General features: G+C 50.6%; 1 protein-coding gene across 1 annotated transcript in view; it reads left to right on the top strand.

Annotated features, from left to right (window-relative positions):
• Window positions 1-7,810: 7,810 nt before the first annotated feature.
• IGDCC3 (immunoglobulin superfamily, DCC subclass, member 3) overlaps window positions 7,811-14,394 on the top strand; it is a gene marked incomplete at both ends in the record, with an annotated part of 88,548 nt that continues 81,964 nt past the window's right edge. The window contains one exon of the mRNA XM_010134734.1: window positions 7,811-8,116. Within this exon, the coding sequence (XP_010133036.1) occupies window positions 7,811-8,116 (306 nt within the window). The remainder of the gene's footprint in view (window positions 8,117-14,394) is intronic.

Here is a 14,394-nt window from a genome sequence, read left to right as displayed (position 1 = left end):
TCAAAGACGGGCACAGGATACAAGAGGCTCCGGGCTCTGGTCAGTAACAGCCTTGGAATTAAACATTGTCATTTATATTTAAGTAGGCTTAACTTCTAAATTATTGAAGCTATAAGCTTTCACTAATTCCTACTCTGTGTGGCTTTGTTGTTTTTTTTTCAGACGCTCAAAAAGGTATTGCTTTCTCCTAAATTGGTGTAATAACCCCTCTTTTTTCTTAATATACATAGGGAGGATCAGGTATCATTTCCCCAGTAACACATTCTATGAAATTCAAGCCCCCATTTGGGCTTTGTCTCTCTCGGGGGGTTCAACAGGAGGGTCTCGGGACGTGGTTTTCCTGCGTGGTGGATGTGGGAAACAGGGCACTCGCGTCACAGCCGTATGCTTGTGCCCCATGTTTGGGACCTGCGCTGGGTGCGAAGCTCACGCAGGGGTGTGCAAGCTCCTGTGCTCACTTAGGAGCTGGCAGAGGGTCCCAGGGAGAGGTGCTGGGCAGAGAGACCCAGATCCAAGGTTAAGCCTGGTTCCCCACTTCTCTCCTTCCTCCTCAATCCCAGTTTTGGTCCAGGTACCCCGGTGCCATCAGCCTGGTGTGGGCCAGCGTGGAGCAGCTCAGGAGCAGAACTGCCTGGCAGAGAGCTGCAAAACTGCTCTCATTTTATGTGTCTCTCTCCCTCTTTTCCATCTGCCTGAACTTTTCTTTCTCCAGTTTCTCTGTTTCTGGAGAGTCCTGTCTTGCAGTGTGTGAAGCGCCAAGCAGCAAAGTGACCCCGTGCAATGCCAGCCCCTTGCTCCCCGCTCATGTCCCCATCCTGCTGCCGTGAAACCTCGTCCTCCACCACGCTGGGATGGCTGGACCCAGCTCACCTCACCGCAGCACTGCTGGGGGCAGGATGGGGCCCTGACGTGGGGCTGTGGCGTGGGGAGCAGCGTGTAGTGGAGCTCGTGCAAAGCCGCTGGCAGCACCCGGCTCTCCCCCTCTCCGAAGCAGTGAGTGGTCGTGCAGACCATGCGCCTCATTTTACAGCCTGGGACAGAAGACGCTGTTTCCCGTGCCCCCTTTCCACCCTTTATTTCATGCTTGGGCTTCTGACCCCGGATATTGTCTTTTTATTTGATCTAACAAAACAAAGCAGGAGTCTCTCTCTGCAGTTTAAGAATTCCCATTTAAATCAGCCAAGGAACGTTGGGCAGGAACAGGAATAGTCCATTCAAAATTACTTTGAAATCACGAACTTATTTGAACTTTACTGGTGCTTTTGGTTTTACAGAGTTTAGAAACTCATAAATTATGTAGCAGGGCTCATGAAAATCCACCCGAGTCCGTTTATCCAAAAGAATATGCAACGTTTTAGTTTTGCAAGAAAATAAAAATAATTGTTTACACATGTTCTGGAGCCATTGGCGACCGTATAAAACTGACGGTTAAGGAGGCGAACATGTCAATAATCGCACTTTAAGAGAAGAGAGAGGCAAATAGGCGACCGCACGGAGCAGAGCGCACAGCCCCGCCGCTCTGGCCCTGCTCTTGTATCAGATGTCGCTGTTGTGTCGCACCCTCCGCTCGAGGGGAGCCCAGTCACTTCACAGCCCAGCCCCGCTCCTGCGCTGGAAATTTAAAACCCAAGTTTCGGAGTGCAGTCAAGGGTTTGCTGCCTTTTTTTGGTTTTTAGGCTGTTGGTGAAGCGAATGGGAAGTCAGGAGGATGCGGATTGTGGCGGGTGATTCTGCTGATTGTGGAGGTGCTTTTGCAAAAAGGGTCTTTGCTGCAGAAACCTGAGGGTGCGTGGAAAGGGAGAGGAGTGCTAGTGTTCTGTGGAAAGGGCGCTGGGTGCTTGGCTCGTTGAGAGGAGCAGGACGAGGCTTTCCTCCACCCTGAATTCCAGGGCGGGAGGTGGGAAGGCAGGGGGATGGCACGGAGGAGATGGGGCACCGTGATGCCAGGGTGCTTGAGACTCTCTTATAGCCTCCCTGCCGTTGTACGTCGGATCGCTGAGCATTGTCACCCACTGTGTGGCCTGTCCATCCCCTGCTGGGTTTGTGCAAGGGACGAGCCATGTGGACAGCCACCTCCCTGCTGCTTTCTTGCAGTGCCAGGGGCTGAAACGGGGACCTCAGCTACTCCCCCGTTCTGCGTTAGAGCAGCCTCGGGGGCTGGGGCTCTGGGCGCGCTGTACCGCCGATGCCCTCTGTGGTAGGAGTGTGATCTGGTCAGGGCTGTGGAACACGTGGGGAATGCAAATAACGACACATCCTACGCTCTGCTCGCTGCCTTGCTCTCTGGATTCCTCACTGTGGATGGAGCTACTGCAGGCAATTAACTCCGGAAAGGTCTTTACCCTTTCCAGCTATACCAACAGGTTTCACTCGGATTTATTCAGAGGCAGGGGAACCCACGAGGACTCAGAGCTCGCCCTGGAAAGGGTCTTTGTGCTGTGAACGCTTCCAGCTCCATGCTGTGTTTAACAAGTGACCTCCTGGGATTTTCCCAGTCTGGTCTCGAACATCTGAAAATTATTTGGGGCCACTTCTCTGGCTCTTTGGGCTGTGTTTGCCTTCCTTGGCTAAAATCTGTGTCACGACCGAGGGCAGCGGTGCTGGGCATGTCTCTGGGTTCTGCTTCAGGTGGCTGAGAGGTCATGCGATCCTCGAAGGAGACCTCCTGCAATCACTTAATGAGTGGATGTGGTTTATGCGCCCTGGTGGAAAAATAGCTTTATATAACCTCTCATCAGAAAGGAAAGGAAATAAAAATTTTTGAGCTAGTAAACTTTACTGCCAGCAAGATATTGGGCCTGTTACAGCCCATTCTCCTCTTCTTTAAATGTAAATTTTTCTGGATGCCCTAAAGAGCCAATTTGCACTTTACTGCAGTGCGATGATTTTCTCCTTAGGGTCTGGGTCAGCCTCCAGGAGATTTAAGGGGGCACCAGCTGGATTTTTAGGCTGCCGCTTTCACCAGGAGAGGCAGTTTACAGGCGGGTGTCATGTTGTCGGTGTGATGAGAGAGGAGCTGGGGCTGCCTCGGTTTCCCCGTCGGTGCTCCTGATGCTGCTGCGCAGTATCTCACCTTGCCACAAGCTCAGGCTAGGCCCTTGGCAGGTCATTTCATCTCTCTGTGATTAATGTTCCCTGTCTAGAATGGGCGTAATAATACGGGCTTCATCTGTCGGGATCGCGTGCTCCCAGTGCAGGGATGGCCTTGCTGGCTGTGGGTCTGGATGGGGTCCAGGAGGGTGAGCCATGATGTCACTAAGGTCCTTTTCGCTGGATGTCACTGCTAATTAAAGCAGTGAGATTAGCTGCTGTGTTTTTCAAGAGCACAGGAGGGAAAGCCAAAATCGTGTTTCCCAAGTGGAAAAGGACAATGCCGGGGTATGAGCAAGATCTTTTGAAGCTTTGAACATGAATCACAGTGTCAAGTAAAAAATAATTAAACTTATTTTTTTTTAAATGTACTTCAAAGTGACTTTTAAGCTTCCCATTAATTCAAAGTTCTTTCTCTCAGCACTAAATAAATCTCCTGGTTCAAAAGCACAAGTGCTAATTGGTTTCTCTGAGTACGCCTGTCTGCTTGATCAATAGGGGAAGTAGATTTTGTTAAATATTTGCACGTATTGTATTGCTCAGGGAGATGGTAAATGTTTCTTAAAAGGAGACTTGTAGAATGAGGATTCCAATGATTTTCTTGTGGCCTTTATGTCAGAGGTAGTAACGCTTCCTCCCTCCATCCTTTTGCAGAAGGGAAGCAATTTTCTCTCACCTGCTCCCGGGCACAGCCTGCCGGCATTGAGACAAGCTCCCCTGACACCCCTGACTCTGACCACGACCACGGGCTGCCGTGAGCACAGTCGTGCAGTTTCCCTGCTTGGCGGTGTGTTTCAGGAGGTATCCGGGACATTGCGGAGGATGAGCTGGGTTTGGATACGCAGCTGGCTGTTGGAGAGGGAAGGGGCTCTGAGTCCCCGAATGCATGTGCACGGCCTCGGCGATTTCCTCTCTGTCTCTCTCAACTAAATGCACTTTTACTGTTTCCACGTGCCTTTGGAGTGTCATTTATTTCCAACTTTGCAGCACCATTTCTGTGCCTCACTACTATCACCATTCATTTATGCTAAGGGAGCTGGCTCCCCCTCTTCCCCCACTACCTCCTTGCTTTGTGTGTGCTCTCACTCCAGTCCGTCTGCGCTGACCTCTAGAGCAAGGAGGAGCCTTCTTGTCCCGCAGTGGGCATTCCTCTGTGAGTGTCCCTGTCTCTTTGTCTCCCACCCTGAGCATCCTGGGGAGGCAGGGCTCTGCGTTTAGGGTCCGCCTTCGAGACCTAGAGGCCCTCAGTGCCACTCCTGGAAGGTCAAATCCCAACAGCCCTGTTTGAAGCACGATCCTTGAAAACAACTTTTAGTGCAAATAATCCCATAGATGAAGCCAAATGGATAAAGAGGAGTATTTAGAAAGGTGTGAAGAAAGTGTAAGGTGCCCAGTTTCTACCACGTCTTGTACGTAGTTCTCTCTGTAGCCACTGTGCATTGGCCACGTGGATCTTAGGCTGGGCTGCTTGTGGACCAGTTTTTCCTGATGGTGTGCAGCATCCCAGGGCCTCGTTCTTCTTTGAGAAAACCTCCAGGAACATGATGGCCTGTAGTAGCATGGTGTTGTGAGGGGTATCCTTCTCGCCAAGCCCACTCTGTGCCCCCAGATTAGGCCAGGAGGCTGAGGACCATAGGGAAGGGGGCTGGCTTCAAGGTGGCCTTTGACTGGAGAAGAGCTCATGGCTGCTTCCTCAGAGCTTTCTGCATGCTTGATTTTTGCCAACCATGCCACTGGTGACTTACCCATTAGCGAGACTCGGACATTTACCACGTGACAAACAGCCTGTGGCTTTTGCAGAGTGGGAAGCCAGGGCCTTTGAGGACCAAAGCTCAGTTTCGTAAGGCATTTTCAGACCTATCTCTTTAACAATGCATATAGACAGCTTTGATTTCTAACGTGTCCATGGTGTCGAGGAAAGGCGTAGAGACATTTGAAGAGTAGCAGATGCCTCTCTGCATCTTTCAGCATCTAAGGATCTCTGGAGAAGAGAGGCTTTTGGCTGAGGTTGCATGGAAAGCCCCTGTCAGGGTAAAAGACGGAGCTTGGCTTCTCCCGGATCTCTGGATGGGGTGGGCTTGTTTCTCTCTATAGGTGCACACCTGGCCCTGAAGCTGCAAGAAAGTGTCAGTGAGATTCCTTCAAGGTCAGAAAAGCATCCCATGAGAAAAACAACCATTGAGGAGGAATTTGGGTGCTTCTGAACACTGTGAGGTGGCTGCAGGTTACAAACCACTGTCCACTGCACGTGTCAAACCTTGAGGCACAGTCCCACGCTCAGCTACAGCCTGAGGAGATCTCCCTGGACCAGCCCGTGTCTGTCCCCACCCCAGCACGTGTCTGAGGGCACTGGTCCTAATTACGAGTGTCATCACTTCTGCTCACACAGCCTGGAGTTCGGATGCAGACCGAATGTTTATGGAGGTAAACATGATTATCTCCAATCACAGGCCTTAATGATGGTTATTATAATGACAGCGATTGTGGGAAGGGCATGTAATTATGTTGATTCCTCCTTTTATTGTACATATAATAATAAGCTGTTTTATCTAAGAGCACAGGGGAGCTGGCGGAAGGTGGGGCATTTATTTCATTAGGGATTTTTTCTGATTGCCTGTCAGGCTAAATCCTGAAATCTTGTTCAGTCTTTCTGGAGTCAGAAGTCCTCTTCAGTTCATCATCAGAACGCGAGGGCCCTCGTCCTGCCTAACCCACAGAAGCACCCATGCAGGAAATGTGGTCCCAGCGTGGTAGGTGCTGTTGAGGCTCTGGCCACTTTGCAGAAAAATGTGGAGCACTCATCTAATTCCTTAATTTGCACCAAAAAAAAAGTAATTGATGGGTTTGAGCTGGCTGTAGTCTGACTTGCTGAGAGGACCCCAGGGCGATCTCATAAAAAAGAAGTCACAGTGAGCGATAGATCACTGAGATGGCTGGAGCTAGCTTGACATTTTAAGACTTAATGGGTTAATAAAGTGTGTGCTTTAGGTGCCTGTCACTAAGCAGAGTTTGTCCATTCCCTGCACACCCTCATACCTTGACGGCAGAACCTTTGACCTGCCGTGCACTACCCCGCCGCCTTTGTCTGCTCAGTCCATCTGCCTCGGCTCAGGTTGCACTCGATGTTTATCCCCCGTAATCCAATTTAAGTTGCCGTAGAAAGCTTTGGGGATTTACAGAAAGGAAGAAAAAAAAAACCTCCCTGGGTTTGCAGGGCAGAAAAGACAGGCTCTTTTTTTCTTCCTTAGGATAACTGGCTCTTCTCATCTCTTTTGTTTTCACCATGCATCAACAACCTGCCCTCTGCTCTGTTTTTGAGCCTAGTGTGGCAGCATCCTGCCCTTGGTGGGGTCTGTGTTAGGGACAGGCATTACAAAGACTCTGCTGTGGCTGGTGTTTGCCCAGAGAAGTTGCTTGTGCGTGTCTCAGTTCTGTGAGCAGCCGTGGAGCCGGTTCCCCTGAGCCCGTGAGAGAGGGGAGAAGCTGTGTCACGGGTTTGAGCAGCTGGAAGCCTCCACCCAGCGAGGGGCTGTTGCACGAGAAAGGCTTTCCCTGTACTAGGATGAAATTGTAGTTTTCTTGCTCTATTGGAATTCCTTCTCCACTGCTGCTCTTTAAAAAAAATATTTGCCTCCATCACTGCGTTTAGACCCTTCAGATATTTATGTGTCTCCCATTTCTTGGTCACTTCTTGTCTTTCATGTCAGTGTGTGGTTTGGGCTGATCTTTAAAGAAGAGCTCAGTTCCTGTCTTCTGTAGCGTCTAACCACGACTGTATGGCAAATTACACCCTAAAAGGTGTGCTGGACCGAGTGAAGCGTAACGTGCCAAAGATGCGGAGTCTAAATGTTCTGTTGGCCACAGAAGTAGATAGGATGTAGCTGCGAGACGGGAAGCGAGGGTTTGCCCGTTGCTGGTACAAATTCTGCAATAACTTACCTCTCTGGACGTTGTTTAGCGTAATTGCTTTGCAAGAAGCCTTTTGTGTCGCCGAGCCAGAACATTGTGCATTTGTATTTCGGTGCTTAACTTGCTCTTCGTGCAGGGCTGAATAGCACCATCCTTTGGCTGTTACAGCGCGAGGGAGACCAGAGCGACAGAAGGGCACGGCGCTAGCGCGAGAGGCAAACAGCCTCTTGCTCTGCCAAGCCTGAGAAGCGTCGTGAAGATGCTGGTGGCAATATGGTCTGAACCGGGAGCTGCTGATCCCGCTCCTCGCCCCTGCCGGCTGTGCTGCAAAGGGGTCTGGGGCATGGCGCAGCCCCCTCCCTGCCTGGGGGAGAGGAGCGGATTTCTCGAACTGGAGTAAACTTCTGGGGTGGGAATGGCTGATGCCCCATGCTTGAGCAGGTTTTTATTGGTGTACCCCTGCAAAGGGAGATGAGAGGCAGTCTGCAGAGGGGATGAAGTGGAGCTAGGGTTTGGCAAGCCACCGGAGGGGTGTGCCTGCTCGTCCCCTTCGTCAGAGTCTCTAAAGGAAGCCTTGGAGGTCTGTGCCTGTGGTTGTGCCTTTGGAAACTGCATCCTGAGATTTTGATAGCAATGCCTTGGGAGACAAAGCCTGCCCAAGGGTTCCTCTGAAACACTTGCACCCTGTAGCCTTGTTGCAGCCCACTCTATCCAAAAAATTTTCATCATCCCCTGTTTGCTGCCGTAGCAGTTGACTCTTGCTGCTTCTTGTGGATGCACTAACCACTGTGTCCTTCTTTCTTCGCTTCAGATTTTGGCCATTCTTCCGAGCTGGCGTTCGTTGTGGAGCCTAGTGATGACATAGCTGTGCAGGAGCAACCCTTGATCCTCTACTGCCAGGTGGAGGGCATCCCGCCCATCACCATCACGTGGCGGAAGAATGGTGCGACGATCGTGGACAGCGAGAATGCCTTTATGTTGGCCAATGGGTCGCTCTACTTCTCCCACTTCCAGAGGGTCCGTGGAGATGGGTCCTCGGATGAAGGGGAGTACGACTGCATGGCGCAAAACCACTACGGACTGGTGGTGAGCCGGAAGGCGAAGATTCAGGCAGCGAGTAAGTATGGGCATCATCCTACCCGCACCTCACGGGACGATTCTGCAAGGGGCACGGGATTTGCCGGGAAGTGAGAGGGCGGTGTGGTGGGTGTTTAGGGTGGGAGATTAAAGAGTGGGAAGAGAAAAAAAGAACCTGGACTTGGTGTAGGGTTCTGTCGAGCTTCTAATCTGTGTAGCTGGCCGAAGTTAAGCAGCCTTCTTGGGGAGAAAACTAAAAGCCCCCTTCTAGCAGGAAATTTCCTGTCTTGGAGGAGTAAGTTATGTTAAAGTCATGTGGTGATGTAGCCTGTGGTTCGTGTGTCTCTTGCAGTGGATTTGGAAGCCCCTTTTGCTGTGCCGCAAGGCTGGGCTCCGCTTGGCCAGCAGCGCTTTCCAAACCATCGGCAAAGCCCTTCTGAAGGTCGTGTTTTCTTTCATGTTGTTATTTAAGGCAGGCAGTGTGGAGGCAGCAAGGTCTTATTTACTACCTGGCGTGGCAGTGCCTTTGGGGGCAAGGCTAACAACACCAGACAGATTGCCTGGTGGGGTGGTGGGGGAGCTCGGAGGAGGAGGGAGATGAAAATGTCAGTGAGGAAATGAAATTTAAAGGTGGGGGAGGAAGAATTACAGGGTGGGCTGTGACTCCAGCCCTGCTTAGCCCGTTGTGGTGCCATAGCCAGAGCAGTTGGTCCTGCTGGGTCTGCTGCAACGCGGGCTGCTGGGTTTCCCCATGCTGGCTCTTGTGGCTGGTTTGTGTTTGTCCCAGGACTGATGGCAGAGCTGAGGTGTTGGGGTGGGTTCTGTCCTTGTGGTGTTGGTGGCCGGCTTTCCCCCCAGACTGTCTGTGGGCTCTGGGTGTCAGCTGCTAATCCTTTTTGCGTTCAACCAGAAGTCACTGCTGGCTGTCATTTGCATGCGGGTGTGAGGACAGGTGACTGGTATGGTCCTGAGACCTGGCTGAGTGCTGGTTTGCTAAATAAGTTCTACTGAAGGGTTCTCCACCTTATTTGGGAGTTGGCTACCACTCTTCTTTCTGTGCAAGCCACTTCCTACCGCTTCTGTTGCGTTTGCAAATTGCACCGTGACTTTTTTTTTGGTGCAAAGCAGGAGAAGCCTACAGCAAAGTCTGGGGCTGAGGTCCCCGGGCTGCACTCCCCAAACTGAGGGGGCCTTTGGGAGCGCTGCCGCCCGCTCCCCTCAGCGCCGGGGCAGGCTGGCAGCCCACCAAGGGAACACTCCAGCTCTTGTGTGTAACAATTCCCGAGTGCATGAAGTGGCCATCTGCAAACCTAGCTTTTCAGTGGTGTAAGGAGTGACATTGTCCAGGAGCCAAGGGCTTTGGGTCCGTGCCAGATTAGCAGCTGGATCTCAAACTTGTCAGGCTTGTGGTGCTAAACCTTGGAGCACTTTTGGTGAACGGCTCTGGCATTTATGAGCTGGGAGCTGGCTGACGCGCAAGCACAGTGTCAAACTTCTTGGACCTGTAAACAGGAGACACGAGAGCTGGAGGAATTACCTTTGGGACAACGGGTTGTCAATAACACTGTTAACTCAGCTCCTGCATCAATATGTATGTGATGTGCTGTGCGTCCCTGAATAGCATTTCCTTTTGTAGCCCTAGTTTTGCGTGAATCAAAATGAAAAAGGGATCGTGTTGAAAGTGCTCTGGAGTCTGTTCTGCCTCCAGGCTTAGTGTCTTGCCAGCCCTGAGAAGAGTTCTGGGTGAAGCCAGCACAAAAGCTTGGGCACCTGGCCTCAATGCCCCAGGTGCCTGTGGATAATGGGAGTAAAATGGGATGTCATGGGCAAATGTAACCTGCTGCGAAGGGTGCGCTGCCCCGCTGCGCCCGGCTGCAGGAGCGTGCACTCGCACTTAAGGCTCGGCTTAAACATAGAGGAAATCTCCTGAGGATGAATCACAGTTGTACCTTCCAGCTCCATGTCTCAGGGTGGTCGCACAAAAGTAACAGCGATTTTCCTCACTCTGAGTCCTGATAAACAAGTCAAACAAAGGAGGAGGGTGTTTATCCCTGTTTTAGAGATGACAGGACCATTTCGTCAAAGAAATGGGTGCTGGCTGCTGGGGAGGAAAAAAAACACCCAAGTGCTAAGCAGACCTTCGTGGTGCAGAGTAAATCCTGCCGGTGGTTAAAACCTCATCCCAGTGCTGATCTCTTCTTCCCTCGGAGCCTGACATCTGAACACAAAAGCAAAGGAGAAATAAAAACCTTTCACAAACAAAAATCTTGAAAGTTGATCAAGGCCATGCTACTGAGGAATAAAAGGGATCTGACAGACCGGAGCCCCTTGAGAGCTCTGCTGCACTTTTTGCTGTCTTCAAAGGCAGGCTGTTAGTCTCGTATCACCGTTACAGACCCTGGCTTTGTACTGTTGCTTGGAATATAATCTTCTTGGCTCGGAGGAATGTACATATTTGCATTCAGAAAATGTGGGCTGGGTATCGTATTTTTTATGTTTCAAATTTTCTTCGACACTTGGCATTGAGTAAAACTTAACTGGAAGAACATGCTGCTCTGAGCTGTGGCATGGGTAGCCCTGATAGGCTCGAGGTGCAGGCACTTTTCCCATGGCTCGGACACTCCTTAAACCTCAAAACTGAGTCATTCAATTTATTTAACTAAAACTGAGGGGTTTTTCTGTGTGTTGTCATTACTAACCGAAGATCCTCAGCGGAGGGAAGTGGACCGTGGCTGGTTTGTGGACTGATAGCTCAAGTACTGAACACATTGATAATATTTTTGTAGTGTCTCCTTCTTTGGAACAAGCTCAAGCATGCTAGAAGCCTTCGCGTGACCGTGTTGAGCAGAGGCCCTTGACATTTCCACACACCGGCTGGAATTTTTTCAGTTGCTGTTGCTGTGTCCGTTCAAACTCTGGTGTGTTAGTTTAGAAGGTTGCGGAATGCCACATGTTTTTATGATCTGATTAGGTTACTGAATGCAGATCTTTTCTTTCTCCTAATGACAATGTCATAATTTTGCATGACTCTCCGCTGTCTTAATTACAATCGTTTTTGTTAGGCAGAGTGTTCTCTGGAGGCATGGCTTGGCTGTGTCTTCACGAGTCTTTGTGTGTGCCAGGAGCACCTTGGCTGTCTGTGGGTGAAGATACCCTCTGAGCAATGTCACACTAGAGTCCCCTCCTTCAGAAGGTGAGCTCCCCAAAACGCAGCCACCTTTCTCCTCACCACCCCCCCTGCTTAACTTGGCCTTACTTGACTCTGATCGTGGTGTCGCGTGGCATTTCCAGCCCTTTTTGCCGATGCTGTAATTTGATGGAGCTGACTCCACATCATCATAAATCACCGGCCGGTGGAGTAAGACCCATTGATTATATCACTCAATAACAAGCAGTTACCACTAATTGGAAATTGCCATCAAACCGGGTATCGGATCAGGCTCTGCACACATCCAGCTGGAGAGCAGCCGTTTTCCATGTTTGATCTGGTGCTGTAGAAAAAAGACGAAAGAGGGAAAGTAAGTCAATTGAGCACCTCAGAGCCAAAAAGGTTTCTTGAAGTTTGATGACATGGCCCTGCCCAATATCTGAAGTACTGAAGGACCTGAGAATAGCTCTGGAGAGAAGTGAAGCCCGTAAAGACACTTCCCTCCTCGTGTCTTGCTGCAGGGGGGCTGCTGCGTAGCCAAGCCATAGCAGCACACATCCCTGTGCCCTTCCCTGCTCCCTTACCCCCTTCCCTTCCACATCCTGCCCCAAATCCCGCTCCTCCATCCCACTGTGCCTGGCCAGCCACAGCACTTGCCCTGCCAGCAGGAGGGCAGGATGGACAGCTCGGGGAAGGGCTCTGCTCTGCAGCCCTCCTAGCAGCAGCAGCAGCAGCTCCTCTCGCCCAGCCTGGGGCCGAGCGTGCTGTCCCCACAACCAGCCTCCAGGCCGAGGGTCTCAAGGTCGTCTGCAAGATACAAAAAGCAGGGAAATGTGGTGCCTGTGCATGCTTGCAAGTTGAGTTCCCTGCCAAGCTGTGTGGCTAGGGGAGGAGGTTGGGAATTGCGGGTTTTTTAAAAGCAGCCAAGATCTTCCCATCGTTTCAGCTCCCCTGCACAGAATATATTCAGGGTTTAACCTGCAGCCCCCTTTGCAGGCTCTGGGGTGGTGGGAAGAGCTGCTGAGCCCAAATAATGGCAGCATTTATAAGAGTGTAGAGACAAGAAGGAAGTCTAAAAGGATTAGGGAGAGACAAAGGGGGCTGATTATTTTATGGGTCACAATACAAGGCATTAGAGCGAGATCACAAAGGGATGTAATTACAAAAGAAGGCCATACTGGGGGGATCAAACCAGGATTAGAGTGGGAAATGTTTTTACACAGTTTTGTTCCACTCATTATGAAGTTAGCATTTTAAATTAAGGTTTAAATAAGGTGGCACCAAAGTTGTCACCAAGGTATTTCCTGGGCAATGCCACTGTTTGGCGGCGGATTGCGAGTCTTGGCTCAAAACATCAAGGCAGGCCTTAAACACGTGTCAGTATGGTCAGCAGAGCCCTACCTGTAGCCTGTGCCTTGATCAAGTGACCCTCTTTCTGCAGCTGGAAGTGGGATGCTTTTGTGATGACAGGTTTTCGTGGGGCAAAACACATGCTGGAGGTAAAGAGCAAGCGGCCTGGGGTCGATTTGTGGCACTGAAGACATGATCGTGTCTAATGGTCACTTGCATTTTATTGCAGCGTAACCCCTGGTGTTGCACACCAAGTTTCCTCCACCCACAGACGAGGCATTTATAGTTTTTTCATTGCGTTTAATGCTCCTTCTTCTCAAATGCTCAGTCCTGATGCTGGTCATGTTCCTTTATTGTCCGTGCTTCGAATGCCTGCAGTTCTTGGTAAGCCCACAGCAAGTTCTGGACTTGTAGCAGGGGGTCTCAGATAGGAAAAATACCCATGAGGAGCTACTGAAAAAAGAAATTAAGTGCAGCAAAATTTCTGTGAGAGGTTTCCAGAGGATGGTTGTGATGGGGGAGTGGGTCATTTCCCTCCCTTAGCTCTTTTGGCTGCCTCCAGGACATGCTGGCTCACGTGATGCTGCCTCTCACATCTGTACTGCTGCAGTGTTTGGCCCTGTGTGTGCCACAAAACAAACGTACAAATATCAGAGTCACTGGGGAAAGATCGGAGAGATTTGACTGGGAATTTTAGTAGATTTGCAGGATTAAAAGAGTTTATCACTTACCACCCGCTGCATTTCAGCGTCTGCGTTTAACAGCCGGGATTCATCCTGAGACTCGAGCACATTATAAGACCATATTTCTTTCGGCTGCTCATTTTGTAGCAGTGTGATAGTTATTTAAATATCATCTTGCACTTCTTCGCGAGGCTTCGAACGTGGATGCGCCAACCTTCGCTCTGGCAATGTTATCTCTCATAGAGGGGCTTTGCACTGCAGGCAGTAATGTCGCTTAGTCATTTATAGAAAGCTCAGGGGAAATATATCAGAAGAATTTCATTAATGGTAGCACTGTTGAGTTATTTGTCTCAATTAACTCTTGGAGCACAGCACTTGAAGAAGTTCTGACATCTCGGCAGCTCGCACCTGCAGCGTGAGGCTGCTCGCGAGCTTGCTGAGCACTGTTGAGTTATTTGTCTCAATTAACTCTTGGAGCACAGCACTTGAAGAAGTTCTGACATCTCGGCAGCTCGCACCTGCAGCGTGAGGTGCTCGCGAGCTTGCTGCCGGCTGTTTTTACGCGGGATGATGCTCTGCCAATACTGCGTGGGCAGCTCGATGGGGCCAACCCGGTGCCCGGCCTCACGTTTTTTTACACTGCTTGTCCCTCTGCCTGTGGCTTTGCTCCAGTCTCTCCCTGAAGCGTGGAGCCACCCTCCTCTGTTATTTTGTTTGGGAGGTTAGGTCTTTGTCACCTTAGTCTTCTGCTTGCAGTCATCACCCTGGGATCCCTTCGATGCTGTCACCTAGAGCAGCTCTTTATCTGCTTGAGGACTTGTAATGCCACCTGTTATATGGTTGTTTTTCCAGTGGGCTGGTGATGGCGTGATGGTTATAAATGGCTTTCACTCTCATTCTGCCCTACAAGTGTCCCAGCTGGCCGGGTGTGACCAGTAACATCCATGCACCAGCTGTGACTCAGTTTCCCCTCTCTGAACCCAGTGTGGGTTTACTGACAGTGCCATCATTTGCACATCACTGTGAGCGCCTTGGTGGGGCAAGTTACTATTTTGTGTGGGTTTATTAGGGACCCATGTTCGCTGGGTGTGGTGTTTCATCTGCACTGTCACTTCCCTGCAAGTCTGCTGAGAGGCG

This window comes from Buceros rhinoceros, unplaced genomic scaffold, assembly GCF_000710305.1.
Source record: "Buceros rhinoceros silvestris isolate BGI_N320 unplaced genomic scaffold, ASM71030v1 scaffold21144, whole genome shotgun sequence".
NCBI classification, from domain to species: Eukaryota; Metazoa; Chordata; class Aves; order Bucerotiformes; family Bucerotidae; genus Buceros; species Buceros rhinoceros.
This window is presented reverse-complemented; position numbering and strand designations above follow the sequence as displayed.